This window comes from Phocoena sinus, chromosome 3 (assembly GCF_008692025.1).
Source record: "Phocoena sinus isolate mPhoSin1 chromosome 3, mPhoSin1.pri, whole genome shotgun sequence".
Lineage (NCBI taxonomy): Eukaryota > Metazoa > Chordata > Mammalia > Artiodactyla > Phocoenidae > Phocoena > Phocoena sinus.
Window position 1 is genome coordinate 8,124,756 of NC_045765.1, and position 18,308 is coordinate 8,143,063.

An 18,308-nucleotide genomic window follows, 5' to 3' on the forward strand; every position below is an offset into this window, starting at 1 on the left:
TGCCCCTCCCCCACTTAAGCTGCCAATCACAAGTGCAGGTTGTTTACCAGTGCTTTTGAGCAACCAGCTGGAGATCGGGGCCCCCCCCACCCCCTCCTCAGATTTGGTTAATTTACTAGAGTGGCTCACAGAACTCGGAGAAACATTTTACTTATTACATCACTGGTTTATTATAAAAGGATATAACTCGGGAGGAGCCAGATGGAAGAAATGCCTAGGGCAAGGTATGAGGAAGGAGGGTGGAGCTTCCATGCCCTCTCCAAGTGTCCCAGCACCTCCCTGGGTTCACCAAGGGCGGAAGCTCACCAAATCTTGTCCTCATAGCGTGCTTCATCTGTAGGTCCCTTCCCCTTCCTGAAGGTTGGTGGGTGTGGCTGACTGAGTTCCTACTCTGCATCCTGCCCCTTCCTGAGACTATCTAGGGCCCAACTCTAAGTCACTTCATTAGCATAATCTCACCTGTGATCAAAAGGGGCTCTTTATGGATGACAAAAAGTACTCCAGTTGCTCAGGAAATTCCAAGGGTTTTAGAAGCTTCCTGCCAGGAGCCACGGACAAAGCCCAAGCATTTCTTCTTACACCCTACACGTGCATCTGGCTCCACCTCCAGCTTTCCAAGAGGCTCGTCACGACCCTAGGACAAGGGTCCCTTACTCTTCTCCAGTGCTCCCCACTGCCCCCCACCCCCCAGGAAGCCAGGAGCTGTTCCCTTAGCCTGGACCCTGGACTCAGGAGGAAGTAAGACGCTGGGCTGTGAAGCCAGGCCTCCTGGGTTCAAGGCCCCAGCTGTGCAGTCTTCTGGCTGTGGGACCTTTGGCCGGTGACCTCCTGTCTCCTCATCTGCGAGCATCTTCCTTCCTCATTCCTTCCTCAGGGCGGCTGTCGCGACATGGGGGCAAGGCAGGCAAACCTGACATTGGCCTCTGGCCCAGTGTGGCCCCTGAGCCTTAGCTCCTTCAGGCTGTCCCCCAGGAAGCATTCTCTGACTGCTCCCCCGCCAATCCTCACCCTGGGCTCTGCTGGCCCCGGTTTCTGCTGTGACTGTAAACATCAGACATAAACATGTAAACGCCTGGCCAGATGTCTGTGGGTTCATCCCTGTCCCCTGAGCCCAGCACTGCCCTGGTTTCACCTTGAATGCTTGTAGAGTGGATAAAACGGATGGTTTGAAGGGCTGACCCCTTCCAATGGCCCACCAGGCCACCTCTGAATGCCTCAGTCTCCCCCGTTCCCTCGTTGAGCCCCTGGGTCTGACCCAGAGCCCAGGAAACCAGAGAGCTGGGAGTTTCGCGTTGGCTGCTTTATTTAAGGGCTGGTGACCGACAGCTATCCCCAACCCAGCCCCTCCCTCCTCTACAAAAGTGGCCAAACGTGAAAACAGGCCGCCCTGCCAGGGGGCCTGTGGGGCTGTGGCTTGAATCCCAGGCCACACACCTTGGAAGGCAGGGAAGGAGGATGAGCAGTTGGTCCAGTTCAAATGGACAAGTGCTGGTGAGGTGGGGTAAGACGCTGGAGAGTCCCGAGGCAGCCTCTGCTGGGCTTGCCCTCACCTACAATGTCAGGATACAGGTCCCTGGAGGAGCCAGGGCCCCAAAGCCAGGGGCCAGGTGCCAGAGGAGGGAGTAAGTCAAAGGCTTTTGGAGCCAAGGGAGGCAGTTCAGGCCCCTGGGGCCCAGCAACCCTTCAACTCTACCCCATGCCCACGAGGACAGCCCCACAGTCACACCTGCAGCCACACCCACTCACACCCATGCCCACACTCACTCCACACACACACACACACAGGGCTGCAGAGGCCCTGGACCCACACCCTGGACCCTGGAATGTCTCTAGATTGGTACCCAGCGGGTGAGGCTGCCAAGGGAGTGGGTCCTCTGCGCTGCTACTGATTGGCTGCCTCGCAGGCATCTATCCAATCGCTGTACACGTCCACTGGTTCCGACAGATCTGAGCCGCTGAGGTCAAGGGCAACTGGTAGCACTGGACCCCTTTCCTATACATACTTCTGTTGTTCACGCTACTGTTAGCCAGACCCTCGCCCTGAAGCCTGTCACCCCATGTAAGTCAGCACGTGGCACTGGTTCCTCTCGGTGGCCACACCACCAGGGCACGCAGCAGGGCTGGGTGCCCTTGAGCAGCCCACTCTGGGCAGAGCAGCCCTGACGCCCCGCCCCCGCCCCCTGGGAAAAGCCCAGGTTCCCAAGGATACAAGTGATGGGCGTCTGGAATTCTTCCAGGCACACGGTACAAGAGATGACTCCGGTGTTGCGGGCCCGGTCCCTGGAACAGGAGGAGATGCGGGGACTTAGTGAACGAAAGGGCCTGTGTCTGTGGGTGACAATCCCCCTAACCAGGAGGGCTGGGGACAGAATGGAAGACAGTGGGGGTGGGGGGAAGCCACCTCCCAACCGAGGAAGGAGAGGGCCGGCCCCGTGAGGCAGGATCCTGGGCCCCGCTCACATTTTCACGTCACAAGACTTCTCGTGGTTGCAGAAGGGGCAGGTGAACTGGGTCTCTAGGGTGCCTGTCATCTTCTTCTTGGGGGGTGGCTTCCGTTTTGACTTTCTGCGCCCCATGTCTGCAGGAGGGCAAACCTGTGGGAGGATGGGGGCAGAAGTCAGCAACTCGTGGGACCCACGCGTCCCTCTGGCTCGACGTTGTAGGAAGCGGTCATCCCCACCCCGCCCTGCCTCCCCGATTCTGGCATCATTCTTCCGTGACAGCAGAGGTCAGCAGCCTGCCAGATAAAGACCAGAGTTTCACTTATACTTAAGACCACTCTCTATGCAATATCCTTGTTCTTAACTAAGGGTGCTTCCAATTCACTGAGTAAACAGAAGTAGTCAGACCACATCCACAATCCACAAGTCCCCAGGACCACCCACTCGACCTTCTCTCCTTTGCTATGGAAGAACATCCACGCTCCCCACAAAAACAATTTGCTACCTTGTGCCTTGGATCCCACCATCACATTTTCTCTCTCTACTGGATCATTAACAAACACACTTGTTAGGACCTCTCCCATCATTAAAAACCACCCCTTCGTTCTCTGTGAGCTTTTCTAGCAGAGCTGTCTGCGTTCCCTCCTACCCTCTCTCCACAGCCCCTTCCATGCTGTCCACCCCAAGGGGCAGTCCTCACTCCTCAGGGTACTGGACACACCGGTTCCTCCTCCCACCATTCTCACAGGGCTCTCCCACCCTCTTGCAGTCTCTGCAACCCCATCCTCACCCCATCAATTCGCTAATGATGGTGAGTCCACAAGCTCAGTCTTTGGACCCCTCCCCTCTCCATCTCCATTCATTTCCATGGAGATCTCACCCAGCGTCAGGGCTTCAAATGCCCCCTCTACACCGATGTCTTCTCTGAACTGCAGGCTCCCCTGGCCACCTGCCTCAGCCACACTCCTACCCGGTGCTACCAAACGTTTAAACAGAACCTGTCCAAAACCGAGCTCCGAACACCTCAATGTGTTGTCCCACAGGCAGCAAGTCCATCTTTCCAAAAACCTTAGACTCATCCTCAATTCCTTTCGCCCTCTCTCACACCCCTTATCCCATCCTGACCCTACTGTTCTACCTTTAAAAGACATCCAGCATCTGACCACTTCTCACCACTCCCAGGGCCAGCTCCGTGGTCTGAGTCTTCAGTCCCAGTCATCTCTGGCCTGTACTATCACAAAAGCATCCTCACTGGTCTCCCTGCATCTCTAACTCTGCCCAGTACCCTCCAAATGGGAATTCCTCGAGGGCAGGGATTTCTGTCTTTTCTTTGTATCCCCAGCGCCTAGAACAGCTCGTGGCATAGAGCTGGCTCTCAACAGAGATTTACTGAATGAATGAATGACCAATGCCAAGCCTACAGTAAACCACAGCACTGCTGCAAGCAAGGCAGGCAAGGTATCTGCTTTTGTGCAACTGATATTCTAGCGGAGGAAGACAGACCCTTCAGCTAACTAATAAGGGAGATAATTTCCAATATTGGTAAGTGCTATGAGGTTAATGAAACAGGGCTGAGTGAACGCTTCTGGGACGGGGCTACTTAAGGGTGGAGCTGGAAGAACCCTTGGGTAAGAGTCATTTAAGCTGAGGCCTGAATAAGAGAAGGCGACCATGCATGGTAGTCCAGGCAGAGGGAATAACAACTGCAAAGGCTCCAAGGCAGAAGAAGCTTTTCTTGAGAAAGAGAAAGAAGACTGGTACAGCTGAAGCCCAGCGAGTAATGGGGAGATGGGTGTGAGATGCAACAGGAGAGCAGCGGCCAGACCCTACAAGACCCAGTAGGCTTTAGTAAGCCGGAGCCAGTTCTGCAGCCCAGGCTCTCACCTTCGGGGGTACAGGGGTAGTGTTCTGTTGAATTTTTCTCCCCAAAGCCTGGCCCTGGTTACCACCCACACCAGAATCACCTGGGGGGCTCAAAAAATGCAGATTTCTGAACCTAACCCCCAGATCTCCCGGCATTAGAATGTCAGTTCTTCGGGTTCGGGTGGGAGCATGATTTGCCCACTGCTGAACCCCAGCACGCACAGTTCCTGGTATGCATTAAGAGCTCAATAACTGTTGAATATAAACAAGTCTCCTGAATCAGAAGCTACAGGTGGGCCCCAGAATCTCATTCTCCCTGGTGACTACAGCACCCGCCAACCACACTCCAGAAAAGGGAGTCTGGCCTGCACGTAAAACTCCAGGGGCCTCGGACTGTACTTCTGTGGCGATCTAAGTCCAAAGCGCGCCAAGGTGGGGGCTGGAAAAGGGCTCAGCCACCGACCCTGCCGGGACTCAAGAGGAGGCCGGTGGGCCGTCCTTCCAGGCTCACCGAGGCTTCGGCGTCGCCTCCCGCCGGCCGCCGGTAGAAGCCAGGCCTCCGAACAGCGGGCTGGGACCCGCTGGGACCCGGGAGAGTCAAGTTCCCCGATGGGCCGCCCCCCAAGCCCTGGGCCCTGGGCCCCTCCTCCCAGTCAGCGCCCCGGAGTCGCAGAGCGCCCAGTCCCACCCGTCCCCAAAGCCCGCCCGCGCGATCCTTCACCTGCACTCGCCAACGATCTCCGCGACAGCCTCGTTCACCCGGGAGACAGTGACTTCCAGCTCCCGGCGGAAGCGGAAATCCCTCCTCTCCCCTTCAGTTTCACTCACCCGAGGCCGGGACCTCCCAGCGAGTAAGCCCCGCCTCCTCCAGGGTCTGTGTGCGCACGCACAGGGGGTAAGTCTTCTCTCTGTACTCTCGTTCCGGGCCCGGAGGCGGGATCGCCGTGCGCGTGCGCGAGGGCTGGACCGCATTTCACAGTTGGTGCACAAGTAGCCGCTACTTCTAGTGAGCTTCCTCGGTGGCAGTTCCCGCGTTTCAGGAGCGGTGGACCGGGCCATAGCAGCACTGGAAAGGCAGCCTCTCCCATGGCTGCAGCATCTTCACGTGCCTTCTCTCCCACTTCAAGCCCCAGCTCCTCGCCGCTCACCTGGGTCTCCCCTATGTCGGGCACGTTCAGATATCTCAGTGCTAAGAAACGGCAGATACCAGTATGGCTGAATCAGAGTTAACGGGGGAAGCTTGTAAGAAGCTCTTCTCAAACTTTAACAAGAACCTGTGGATCTTACTATAATTCAGGTTCTGGTTCATTAGGTCAGAAGTGGGGCCTGGAAGTCTGACTTTCTAACTAGGTCCCCAGTGCCATACGTGCTGTTGGTCTGCAGGACCACACTTCGAGTGCCGAAGTTATAATACGTGAGTTTGGACAGGCAGGTAGGGGCTGGGGGAGGGGAAAACAAAGCTCCACAATTCCCACGGTGTAGTGAAGAGGCTGGACAGAAATATAAAGGATCAGTTGCTACACTGTTCAGCGCAGCAGAAGGGGGTGTGTGGATCTCAGAGCATGTGATGGTGGAGGGGCTGCCAAACTAGTACGAGAGGTTAGAGAAGGCTTCCCTGGGAGGCCGATGCTCAGCATGGAATCCAAAGCCTGAGTGGAAGTCACACAGACAGAAGTAGCACCTATAGAACTTAAGAGGGAGTGAAGGAGAGAGGAGTGTCAAGGGTGGAGACCCTGGGCGCTGCCTCTTACTCAGATGAGGAAGGCTCAAGAGAGATAATTCGGAGGAGTGGTCAAGGGTTGTGTTAGGCTGTGATTAGTCTGAGACAAGCAAGAGGGGCTCTGGAAGGGGCCTTTGGAAGAGAAGCCAGGAGCTCAGGAGAAGGATCTGGATGTGATTTTGAGAGTCATCTGCATATGGAGGTTATTTAAAGTCTTGGGGCCAGAGGAGGTCACATGGTTTCAGGGGTAAGGGGCAAAGTGTAGCAAAAGAAGAGGGCTAAGAAGGACACCAGGGCTCTCCAGCCTTAGAGGTTAGGAGGAGGAGCCAGCAAGAGACTGGGCAGAACAGTGAGGTAGGAGGAGGAAGACGTGGGCTGCCCTCTCCCAGAAGCCTCCAGAGGCAGGTATTTCAAGACGAGAGTGATCAGCTGTGTCACATGTGGCTGCGAGTTTGAGTAAGATGAGGAAAGAGAATTGACTGTTGACTTTGGCAAGTGTTTGGTCCCTGGCAATCTTGATAAGAGCTCTTTCATTGGAGCGATTAGGAAAATAACTTGTCAAGAGATCTATCGATGTATTTCCAATAGACCTATCTCCAAGAAGTCCTCTAGAGGGCAGTGTTACTCTCAGAACTGCCAAGCTTAACCCTTGGCAGTGCCTCTCTGGAGGACCCCTTCTCCGTGCTTGTACAAACCTGGATACACACAGGAAGGGATCATACCATACATGTTACCTTGCAACTTGCTATTTCCACTTAGTGGTCAATACACATACAGATAATTGTTGTGTGACCGCCGTAGTCATGATTGCCAGGTTCACAGGTTTTCTGTGTCTTTTCTTTCCCTTTTCCTTTCTTCTCTATCTCCCTTTCCTTCCTTCTCTCTCTCCCTTTCCTTCCTTCCTTCCTTCCTTCCTTCCTTCCTTCCTTCCTCTCCTCTTTCTTTCTCTGTCTCTCCTTCCCTCCCTCACTTTCTTCCTCCCTCCCTTCCTTCACATCTTTATTGAGATATAATTGACAGACAATAAACGGCACGTTTTGACATATACATACACCTGTGAAACCATCACCACAATCATGATAGTGACTGTTTCCATCCCCCCAAGAAGTTTCCTTATGTCTCTTTGTAGTCAATCCCTACCCCACCCTCAGCCCTTGACACCAACTAATCTGTTTTCAGTTTCTACAGCTTTGTGTTTTTGAGGAAGTCCCATAAACAGAATCATACAAAACATAGCCTTTTGAATTTGGCTTCTTCTACTCAGCTCAGTACGTTTGCAACGTGTCCATTTTTCTTTTGGCCACACTGCTTGTGGGATCTTAGTTCCCCATCAGGGATTGAACCCATGTCCTCGGAAAGCGTGGAGTCCTAACCACCGGACCGCCAAGGAATTCCCTATGTCCATGTTGTGTTTATCAGTAGTTGTTCCTTTTTATCATTGAGTTGTATTCCGTTGTATGGATGGACACAGTTTGTTTATCCTTTCACCTACTGATGGACATTTGGGTTGTTTCCATTTTGGGACGATTAGGAATAAAGCTACTATGTACTGTCTCATTGAGATCTTTGGGTGGATGTTCGTTTTCCACTGTATTTTTTTAATTTAATTTTTATTTTAATTTGGAGGGTAGTTGATTTACTCTACTGTATTTTATTTCTACACTAAAACATGTGATTCCTCTGGAATTCATTTTTGTATACGGTCTGAAGTAGGGTTCAGGTTGTGTTTTGTTCTGGGCTAACCGACAAGGCAGATAACATCTTTCCTGGGAAGTTGTAATGTCACCTTAACCTACATCACGTTCTCATGTGTTCTTGAATTTGTTTCCGGATTCCCTCTGGACATTTTCCCGGAGCCAGGGTCATGCTGTTTTGATGGCAGTGCGTTTTGCTGTTTGGCAAGGCGGCTTTCTCACCTTGCTATTCAAGAGTCTTGGCCTTGGAGGCTGTTGAGAGGGTGGATGTGGCCTGACTCTCCATTGACAACCTCCTGGCTGAGTGAGGGTGCCAGTGCCAGGCCCAGCACCTGGTGTGAGGAGGGGAGTGGGGAGATGATAGTATCCATGATGGTTGAATCAGATGCAGTTGCTCAGGAAAAGAGGGAAGAGATGAGACTCTGTGACTGGTCTCCAGGAATTCTGCCATCTTATTTCCTGTAATTTACAAGGCACCTTTTTTTTTTAAACATCTTTATTGGAGTGTAATTGCTTTACAGTGTTGTGTTAGTTTCTGCAGTATAACAAAGTGAATCAGCTATATGCATACGTATATCCGAATATCCCCTCCCTCTTGTGACTCCCTCCCACCCTCCTTATCCCACCCCTCTAGATGGTCGCAAAGCACCGAGCTGATCTCCCTGTGCTATGAAGCTGCTTCCCACTAGCTATCTATTTTACACTTGGTAGTGTATATATGTCAATGCTACTCTCTCACTTCGTCCCAGCTTAGCCTTCCCCCTCCCCATGTCCTCAAGTCCATTCTCTACTGACTTTCTGACTTCACTCTGTATGACAGACTCTAGGTCCATCCACCTCACTACAATTAACTCAATTTCATTTCTTTTTGTGGCTGAGTAATATTCCATTATATATATGTGCCACATCTTCTTTATCCATTCATCTATCGATGGACACTTAGGTTGCTTCCTACAAGGAATCTTTCTACCCATGGCCGTGTGCTGACTGACATTGTCCCCTGAGCTGGAAGGAAGCCCTCTAGGAGGGCATGTGTCTATCCTGCCTTATTCCTTTGGGTGCTCCTTGAGTTGGCACAGGACTTGGTCCTTGGTGCTTGGTAGACATGCTTGGCCATTGTGGAGGAGGGGGGCCAATCCCCCTCCCTGCCACTAGTTCCCTGTGTCAGCTTGGATGTGTCACTTCTCCTTTCCACCCTCTGGGCCCTGTGAATTGGGATGTTGGGCTAATTCCACACTCTGGGCCCTGCAAACAGGGACACTGGGCTGACTTCTGATTCAGACCCCTGCCGGCTTGGAGCCTCTGAGTCAGTGGGAAGAGGCAGGGTGGCCGTGAGCTGCCTTGACTGTCGTGGTTAAGATTGAGGGTCTGAGGCTTCCTGGATATGACCTTGGGCACCTGACTTAATCTGTTGAGCTTCTGTCCTCTGAGAAGCCAGGATGATGCTGGCCCTTTCCTCCTGGGTCAGGATTAGAAGGGATGGTGGGTTAATTTGGCATAGAGCTTGGTGGGTGGTAATGTCAGCTGGAAAGAGCTCAGGGCTGGCATTCTGGTAAGACAGCTTTGCTTAATTTTTTTTTTTTTTGCGGTACGCGGGCCTCTCACTGTTGTGGCCTCTCCCGTTGCGGAGCACAGGCTGCGGACGCGCAGCCTCAGCGGCCATGGCCCACGGGCCCAGCCGCTCCGCGGCATGTGGGATCTTCCCGGTCTGGGGCACAAACCCGTGTCCCCTGCATCGGCAGGCGGACTCCCAACCACTGCGCCACCAGGAAAGCCCCAGCTTTGCTTCATTTTAATAGTAACACATGTTACCTTGTAACAAATTCAGCAGTGATGACTGCTACAAAGTAGCAAACAGAAGGTGCCACTTCCATCAAGTCCCTTTCCCCAGAGAGGTGAGGCAAGGGATGCTCATGACACACGTTCAGGCTTTGCAGGTATTCTTTTATTGACTATTTGGCAGTGACCAAAGGATGCTTGATTCAGGAGACAGCTGCACCCCCAGCAACCTCACTTATTTTACCCAGGGTGCTATTTCATTCTATTTAGGTGGGCTGGCAGCTGGACCCAAACAGTTGGGTCCCTGGCCCCGTAGCAGCTGAAGTGGCCGTTGAGGGCAGGCCAAGAGAGCAGTTCCTGTGACGGGCTGGCTCAGGCTGTTTGTGGTGGGTGTTAGTCAACTCAGAAGCCCAGAGGGGAACTGGGTTTCTCTGCAGCTTTCAGTTCAGGGGTGAGCATTCTCCTTTCAGCATTCCTCGGCAGGAACAGGCCCTGAAATAATTCTGCTTCTGGAAGTTTTCCTCCGTACGTACTTGCACAGATGTGCAAAAGTATGGGTCCAGGTGTGTCCACTGCAGCTCTGTTGGTAAGAGGGAGAGACTGGAAAAGATTGGTTTATCCTACAAGCGTATGTGCATATGTAGGAAGTGAATGTGTGGGTCATTTATGGTAGCATTGTTTGAGGATAGCAATCCAGGCGACCCTCAGTAGATGGCTGTTTAGATAGACAGTTGGGGACTGGCACACAGTGGGGCCTCTGTAGCTGCAGAAAGAAGCTCCCCCAGAGGGCTGATGGGCAGATGTCCAGGTACAACAGGCAGAAACAGCAAATTGAAGAAGAGAACCTTTGGGGGTGCAGGAAATGCTTTTATCTTGATTGTGATGGTGGGTTTGTGGGTGTGTGCCTTTGTCAAAACTTACTGAACTGCGGACTTTCAAAATGTGTCAATTAGACCACAATGAAGTTGGTTTGAAAAAGAAAACAAAACCAGCACCAAAAAAGCAAGGTGCAGATCAGTGGGAAAGGGGAGGAAAAAACTGTTCAGGTTTGCTTTCATTTGCGCACTGAAATCCTGCAAGGAAGCCCAAGGCATTTACAAAAAGCTATTTCCTTTCTGGAAAGGTGGAGGGACAGATGGGAAGGGGGTGAGAGATATTTTACCTTTCTACGGTTTAGATTTTCGAACCATATGAATAGCACCGATTCCACAGTGAAATGAACAAAAATGAATGTTCTGATATGAACAGTCCACTTGTGGTTAAATAGACCCCCCCCAACCCCAGAAGAAAAAAAAAAGAACCTCCCTGTCAGTCCAGTGGTTGAGACTCCGTGCTTGCACTGTGAGGGGCATGGGTTCGATCCCTGGGAACTAAGATCCCGCCGAAAAAAAAAAAAAACAAAAGGAAAAAAGAACTGTGCATACATTGTGATGCTTTGTGTGAAAAAAGGAGGATGTTTTTATTATGGAAGGAAAGAGCGTGATGATGGCTGTCCCTAAGAAGGTGAGCATGGGGGAGGAAGGCTTGCTTCACGTTGGACCCTTCTTTGTGTTTGGTCTTTACTTAAAATCGCATCCATGTATGAGGCCAGTTGGTTATGGATGAGGCTTAGAGATGGAGACGCAGGCCAGCAAGTGGGGGAGCCCAGACCCTTTCAAACCCAGGTGATGCATCTGGCCAGTGAGGTGAGGAAAGGGATGCTCATGATACACGTTCAGCTTCTGCAACTATTTTTTTTTATTGACTATTTGGCAGTGACAGAAGGATGCCTGATCCAGGGGAGGGCTTTCCCTCCCTGTCCCCCAGTGCCTGGAACTCAGGCTGGGCGAGCCAGGCCAAGGGGCCTGGCACTCTGGCCGGAACACGTGTCCATGCTTCTTTCACGTATATGGGCATCCTTGTCACAAAGGCCACGTGGCACCACAGTTTCTCATCTGTCCTTCTCCTTCCTGCTCTGCCGTAGCACCACCGGCCCTTGAGAAAGCCTGCCCATGGGCAGGGGGTCCCAGCGGGACCCACTCACCCACCAGCTGGGAGGCGCCCCTAACTCAGGCCCCAGCGTGGAGCCCCCGTCGGTGCTGGTGCTCAGACTTGGCTTGCCTTGGCAACTTGGTCTTGAAGAGGGACTTGCCCGAGGCCTCGATGTAAGTGATGCTCATCTCTTTGGGGCTGATCTCAACGTAGGCAAAGCCACCCAGTGAGTTCTCGGCCCCGTAGTGGAAGCGCAGGTAGCCGTTGGGGACCTTGCGCAGGTGCTTCTTCGAGGGGTCCATGAAGTTCCCGGCCCCGCTCAGCACGAAGCCCACGCCATTCTCATCCTGAAGGTACTGCGGACAGAGGAAGCAGGGTCAGTGGAGTCCCCAGCCCCTCAGTGAGGTTTACCACTGGCTTGCTGTCTACCTGTCTTGAGTCCAGGGTCAGGCCTGTGATGGACCACAGAGTCACCTTGAGCAAGGGACATACCCCACCCCCGCCTGTCCTGGGCCTCAGCTTTTCCCACGTGTGAGAGTGTATTGCTCTGAGCAATCAAGAGTCAACTGGGACCCGTGAGATGCCTTTTAGGGAACTTTGGGCTGTTTTCTGGTTAGCGAGCATAGAGTTTGAGAGAGAGTGACCTTCAGGGGGCTCCCAAACAGAAGGAGGACCGCACTATGCCACGTGGCCCAGTGGCTGGGCTGGGGACCCCTTCCCAGGCTCTCGCCCCACCCTCAGTCCCCTCACCTGCAGGTTGTGATCATGGCCGCACAGGTAGGCGGTGACCTTGTGCGTGGTCAGCAGCGGTAGCAGTTGCTTGACCAGGCAGTGGGTGGGCCCGTGCTCGGCGATGGACCACACGGGGTAGTGGCCGGCCACCAGCACGTAGTCCTCCTTGGCCGCCGCCAGCTGCTTCTTGATCCAGGCCAGCTGCGTGCGGGCCATCGCCAGGTTGCGGGGCCTCTCGGGCTGCTGGCTGGCAAAGTCGTCCGAGTTGCCACACAGTGTCACTGTGTCCAGCATGAAGATGGCCACGGACACGTTGGACCGTGGGATCTTGAAGCGCAGGCGGTAGTAAGGGCTGGGGAAGTTCCTGTGGATGGGATGGAGGTGGTGGGCGCCCGTCTCGGGCAGAGAAGCCCCAGGCTCAGCTCTGGCTGATGGATCTCTTTGCCCACCTGAGCGAGGCTGGCGGAGGGATGGATAGAAGGAGGGGCAGGCTCACCAGCGCTTGGAGATCCTGGAGTAGGCTATCTGTGCCGAGACGTTCCCCAGATGGTCGTGGTTGCCAGCCAGCACGTACCAGGGCACGTTGCGGAGTGAGGAGGCAGAGAACACGTCCTCAAAGGTCTCCTGCAGCAGACAGAGAAGGGAGCCCCGCCCCCCCCGCAGGTTCAAGCAGCCATTGGATGCTCCCACCAAGTCAGGCGCTATGTACAAGGGAGACGCTGAGTGTGCTAGGCGTCTACAAGTGTCATCTTCCCTCTGCCCTCTCCAGAGTCAAAAGGTCGAGTGGCTTCTCCACGCATCCCCCCGCCTCCACACCTACTCCAGTGGCGCACACCTGGAACCTCTTGTCTTTGGCATCCTGCACGCCAGTGAAGTAGAAATTGTCCCCCAGGGACAGGATGAAGTCTGCGCCCAGGATCTGCACGGTCCTGGCAATCTCCTTGGCATTGGCCATTTCCCGGGCTGTGTAGAACGGGGCATTGGGGACCCCTCCCCAGTCACCCACGGCAACAAAGCGCAGTACAGGGGCGGGGGCGGTGCGGGTGTTGGTACTGATGCCGGCAGCCCAGGGGAGCACCAGGGGGAGCACCAGCGAGGCTTGCAGGACGAGCAGCACCGTCCACGTGTCCATCTGGGAGGGGAGAGACAAGCGTCTGGGGCATGGGCAGCATGCGCCCCCCCCCCCCCGAGATCCCCACTTGCCCTGTTCTGAGAAAGGAGGAGACGGCTCCCTGCAGGGATGGCCTGGCTCCCTAGCTCCCGGGACTTGAGTGCAACAGCTGGCTGGGAGCGTCAGGGGGCTGGCAGGGTCCAGCCAGCGGGGTGGGGAAGCGGGGGTATGCCGGGCCCAGTACTCACCCTGGGGGAGGCACAAGCCAGTCGGCTGGGGGCTCAGAGAGGCAGGTGAGCTCCAGAGCAGAACTGGCCGTCACTGAGCCTTTATTCCCTGGGGGCGGAAATGGATCATTAGAGGGGATGATGCAGTTTCTCCGCCAACTGTTCCAGAAGCCCTCCCCTCGGGTCATGTGAGCCTTGGAGTTGGTTCCCCCGGGCGGCCGGACACGGGATTCGAGGCGGGAGCCGGGTTGGGGGGTGGGGGTGGTCTGGCCTATGAGTGCAGCCGCGCCTGCCCCACAAGCTCTGCGTCTGCTCACAGGAGCGCGTTTGTGTCGTTGGCCTCGTGTGTGCTGTGTGCGCAGCTCTATCTGTGCGCCCCGGCCAGGCACCTCCCGTATGTGTGTCCGTGTCCTCCGCGGACGTGTTTGTCTGCCAGTGCCTGGGTGTGTCTGAGCTGTTTTCTGTGTGTAGCCAAGCGTGCCTGCCTCGGTCACATGTCTGCTTGGGAGTCCCATGTCCCCGTGGCTGTGGACACTGAGCTGGCAAGGCCTGTGTGGCAAGCCTGTGACGTGCGCCTGCGTCCTCAAGTGGAACTGTGTGTGTGCGATGAGGAGTTGTGTGTCCCTGTCATGTGGCCGAGCCGAGTTGTGTGTCTCTGTGTTGTGTTTCTCAGCTGAGTTGTAGGTCCGGTGTGTGAGGTGTGTTTGACAACATCTGAGCCCTGAGTCCCAGGGTCACCCCCCCTCCCCCAAACAGCAGGGGCTCCCTTTTCCAGGAAGTCCTGCCCATACCTTCCTCTCTGCCCCACCCCCCATTCCTGCAGGAGGAACCCAGGCAGGAGGCAGCTGGTGGCAAGCCGTGTGACCAGACTTTTGACCCTCACACCCTCAGACCCCAAGGGCAGGGGGGCAGGCTATGGGGCAGCGGGGCCCCTGCACTTGAGGCCGCTCTGACCTGCCCCTCCCCTCCCTGCCTCCCTCCTCCCGGCCCTGACTGCACACTCACTCTGGTTCCCTACAGCCTCTTGCGAGAGTAGATGGGGGCCCCTCATTCACGGCCCCGCAGCCCCAACAAACAGGAAGTGGGTCACGAGGGCAGGCGGAGACCCCTCCTCCGGGTGGAGACCTCCCGCCGCCGGGCGGTCTCAACTGGCAAAGGCTGGGCCAAGAGTCAAGGCCAGGCGTGGCCTTGCGAATCGAGCTGCAGGAGTGCGGGGTGCTAGCCGTCGGGGCTGCCCCGGCTTTAAGGAGGCAGCAGTTAGCCCGCCCTGCCGGCGGGCAGGGGGCGGCCCAGGTGATCCCCGGCTGCAAGCGCGGGCGCCTGGGCCTCCTGGCCAGGCCGGCGCCCCGGGGATGCTGCTGGGCCCCTGCGCACCACCACGCCTGTGGGGCGCACTTCTGTAACAGGAGGTAACGCTCCCTGGAGGGCGGCGCAGACCTGCCGATTGGGCTGCAGCTCGGCCGGGCAGGGTGGCTCGGGGACCCGATTTCCTCCCCCTGTCCCCACGCAGGCAGAGTCTCCACCTGCCTGCGCACTTGGGGGGCCCACAGCCCCCACAGCGCTGGGTGGGGCCTCAGCCCCGGGCTGCGCTACCCTCTAGTGAGGAAGTCTCATCTTCAACCTCAATTTCCTGGTCTTTAGGTGTGAGGGCAGAAGAGTCCAATCTTACTTAGAATCGCAAATAATTTATGTTGAAACACCCCTCCAGGAGCTGGGGCTGCAACCCTTCCTGCCTCTTTTTGTAGGTGGGTGGGAGGCAAAAGAGTCTCATCTGAAGAGTAAAGCATGGGAAAGCAAAAGATGGGAACTTTCTGGTGGAGACACCTGGCGGACACCTCCCTAACAGATGATCCAGGTGAACAGCATAGTGATGTCTTATTGATATCACGTGGCCCTGACATAATGTCATGAGAAGGGCCCCTCACCTCCTGGGTTTCTCCTGTCACCTGTAACCACAGGCTTACGATGAGAAAAATACCAGATACACCCAAATCCAGGGATATTCTACAGAATACCTACCTAGAACTCTGCAAAAATGGCCCAGTCATGAAAAAGCAACCTTTGAGGGGTTGTCACAGACTGGAGGAGACCCAGGAGCCGGGAGGACGAAGTGAATGTGGGATCTTGGGCCAGAAAAGGGGCACTTGTGGAAAAACTGGTGACATCCAAAGAAAGCCTGGAGTTTTGTGAATAGTAACACAACTAAGAAACAGAATCGCGTACAGGTTCCAGGTATGTCGTGGTTCCAGATGATGCTGGCCATAGAGGCAACAGTGAGGTGTATGTTGGAACTCTTTGCTTTTTTTTTTTTTTTTTTTGCAATTTTCCTGTAAATCTATAATTACTCCAAAATAAAACAGTTTACTTTGAAAATAGGCATGATCCAAGAAACTTAAACATGGATTCGACATGCACTGAGCACCTGCTGTATGCCCAGTACTGGCAGACCCAGCAGGGAACAAGACAGATAGGAAACACCTGCTCTGCTGGGGCCCCATGTGCTGGTGAAATTTATATTCTAGCTGTTAATTACTTTCCATTCTTTGGGGGTGGGGTGGGGCATTCTCTTTCCATTTTATACATTATGTATTGTTTGGATTTTTGCTTGAAAAGCACTGTTATTTTGCCAGCAGAATAAATGCAAACTTCCTCCTAAGGTATCTGTGGTCTGAATGTAAACATGGGAAGCAAAGACCTCATCACAGATCCAGGGCAGTGATTGTTTTCTGGGGAGACGGGAAGAGGAATGGAATTGGGGCTCAGGGACAAGGGAGTGTCAGGCAGGGGGCTTCAACTTTATCCCTACTGTTTTCCTTTCACAGAAAAGGAAAAAAAAAAATTATCTGAAGCAATTAGGACCAAATGTTAACATTTGCTTCTTCATGTGGCAGGTCTGGGAGTGTTTGAGGGATTATCTTCTATGCTTTCTGTATTTTCTTTTTTTTTTTTTTTTTTGAGGTATGCGGGCCTCTCACTGTGGTGGCCTCTCCCGTTGCGGAGCACAGGCTCCGGACGCGCAGGCTCAGCAGCCATGGCCCACGGGCCCAGCCGCTCCGCGGCATGTGGGATCCTCCCAGACCGGGGCACGAACCCGTGTCCCCTGCATCAGCAGGCGGACTCTCAACCACTGCGCCACCAGGGAAGCCCACTTTCTGTATTTTTTTGAGATCACACAAAATTATAATATTTATTATCATATGGTATTACCTGGTCTTTAAAGAAACGTTGGAAAATACTGAAAAGTACAAGGAAAATGATTACAGTCGTCTGCCTAGAGAGTGACTCTTCAGTAATTTTTTTCCATTAATTTTTCTATGCCTACATGTGTCTTCTGAAAAATGGTATGCTATTGACACCATTTTTTTTTTTTTTTGTCCATGCTGTGCATCACGCAGAAATCTTAGTTCCCTGACCAGGGATCAAACCCATGCCCGCTGCAGTGGAAGCTTGCAGTCTTAACCACTAGACCGCCAGGGATATTCCCTACTGATATAATTTTTTAAGTTTGTCAAATGTTAACATTTTCTATATCTTTTAAATTAAAAAGTACAAAAGCACATGCACATGAAAAAAAATCAGGCTTCTTGCGGAGTGTGTACTGAAACTTGTGGACCCTTGGCTATATCTCTCTGGTCACCTCTGGGGTTCCGAGTAAACTCTTTTCCCTCCATTCACTCAGGGAAGCCTGCTTCTGCTGATTTTCTGTGGAGGTGGATCAGGATTTGGCTCTGAGCCTCCCTCCCCCTCCACTCCTGCCTTGCTTCCCAACAACAACGTCAATCCCATGGCTGAGTTCCTCCCTGCCCTCCCCTCCCCTCTCTGCCCCAGCTCTCACCACTCCTCTGGCCTTCTCACCCTTCCCGGAATAGGAGCCCTCGCTCTGACTTCAGGGCTTTGGCACTTGCTGTTCCATTTTCCTAGAAGGCTGTTCCTTCTCCAGCTATCACCGTGGCTCCCTCCCACTGTATTTAAGTTCCTTTAACTTATCTAAAAAGCATCCCTCCCACCCCCATCCTGACTCCCTCTTAACTTGCTGTAGTTTTCGCAGTAGCCCTTATCGAGGCCTGACGAACCAAACTCTGCTTATCTTGTTTTCAGTCTGTCTCCCCACCCGAATGAGGTCTGAGGCAACAAGAACTGTCTGCAGTCGGTGGTGTTTGCTGCTGTTTCTCTGGCTTTTAGAATCTGGGGCCCACAAAGGCAGCTGCTCAGGAATTATCTGGGGAAGGATGGAATGAAGGGACTCGCTTGCACGACACAACCTTCCCTCCAGTCTGAATGTGCAGCTTCCCCCCACCCTCCTGGCTTCATCCCTTGAGTGGATACCACTAACTCCTCTACAGCTTGCTTCAGATCTAAACTTTGTTGTTTTCTTTGTTTTTTGGCCAAGCTGCGTGGCATGTGGGATCTTAGTGCCCCCACCAGGGATTGAACCTGTGCCCCCTGCATTGGAAGCAGGGAGTCTTAACCACTGGACCACCAGGGAAGTCCCAAATGTTGTTGTTGTTTTTGATAATCTGTCCAGGACTCTTGGAGATATGTCAATGTGTGCATCTCCTTCATGTTGGGGCCACTGAGCACAAGTCACACTAAGGACAGTGTGTTCTGACCTCAGGGCCTTTGCACTTGCTGTGCCCTCCACTGGCCCACTCTCCCCCACCTTCTTGTCCTTGAGCACTTGGCTTCAATGCCACTTCCTCAGACGACCCTGACACCCTGACTCAGTTAGCACACACACCAAACACCTAGTCCCCTGTCTCTACTCTTGTC

General features: G+C 53.9%; 2 protein-coding genes across 11 annotated transcripts; both read right to left on the reverse strand.

Moving 5' to 3' along the window:
- Nucleotides 1-135: 135 nt before the first annotated feature.
- ELOF1 (elongation factor 1 homolog) lies at nucleotides 136-5,158 on the reverse strand. Of its 8 annotated transcripts, XR_004349351.1 has the most exons (6): nucleotides 5,026-5,158; nucleotides 2,461-2,594; nucleotides 2,210-2,280; nucleotides 1,842-1,947; nucleotides 1,435-1,550; nucleotides 137-879 (listed from the first exon to the last, which is right to left on the reverse strand). XR_004349351.1 is itself a non-coding variant. In XM_032628211.1 (5 exons), exons 2-4 carry the CDS (start codon nucleotides 2,574-2,576, stop codon nucleotides 1,883-1,885), a joined length of 252 nt encoding a protein of 83 aa, XP_032484102.1. In that variant the 5' UTR covers nucleotides 2,577-2,594; nucleotides 5,026-5,158; the 3' UTR covers nucleotides 136-1,041; nucleotides 1,842-1,882. The 8 variants fall into 8 exon arrangements, 6 of the variants coding, with proteins under 6 accessions (XP_032484102.1, XP_032484101.1, XP_032484100.1 ...); XM_032628211.1 differs by lacking the exon at nucleotides 1,435-1,550 and having other exon boundaries at nucleotides 136-1,041; XM_032628210.1 differs by lacking the exon at nucleotides 1,435-1,550 and having other exon boundaries at nucleotides 139-879.
- A 6,058-nt stretch (nucleotides 5,159-11,216) lies between these two features.
- Nucleotides 11,217-17,480, reverse strand: ACP5 (acid phosphatase 5, tartrate resistant). 3 transcript variants are annotated; one of them, XM_032628704.1, is made up of 6 exons: nucleotides 17,374-17,480; nucleotides 13,560-13,647; nucleotides 13,036-13,332; nucleotides 12,697-12,824; nucleotides 12,219-12,564; nucleotides 11,217-11,824 (listed from the first exon to the last, which is right to left on the reverse strand). In XM_032628704.1, exons 3-6 carry the CDS (start codon nucleotides 13,330-13,332, stop codon nucleotides 11,546-11,548), a joined length of 1,050 nt encoding a protein of 349 aa, XP_032484595.1. In that variant the 5' UTR covers nucleotides 13,560-13,647; nucleotides 17,374-17,480; the 3' UTR covers nucleotides 11,217-11,545. The 3 variants fall into 3 exon arrangements, with proteins under 3 accessions (XP_032484595.1, XP_032484594.1, XP_032484593.1); XM_032628703.1 differs by lacking the exon at nucleotides 17,374-17,480 and adding an exon at nucleotides 14,544-15,015; XM_032628702.1 differs by lacking the exon at nucleotides 17,374-17,480 and adding an exon at nucleotides 13,856-14,016.
- Nucleotides 17,481-18,308: the final 828 nt, after the last annotated feature.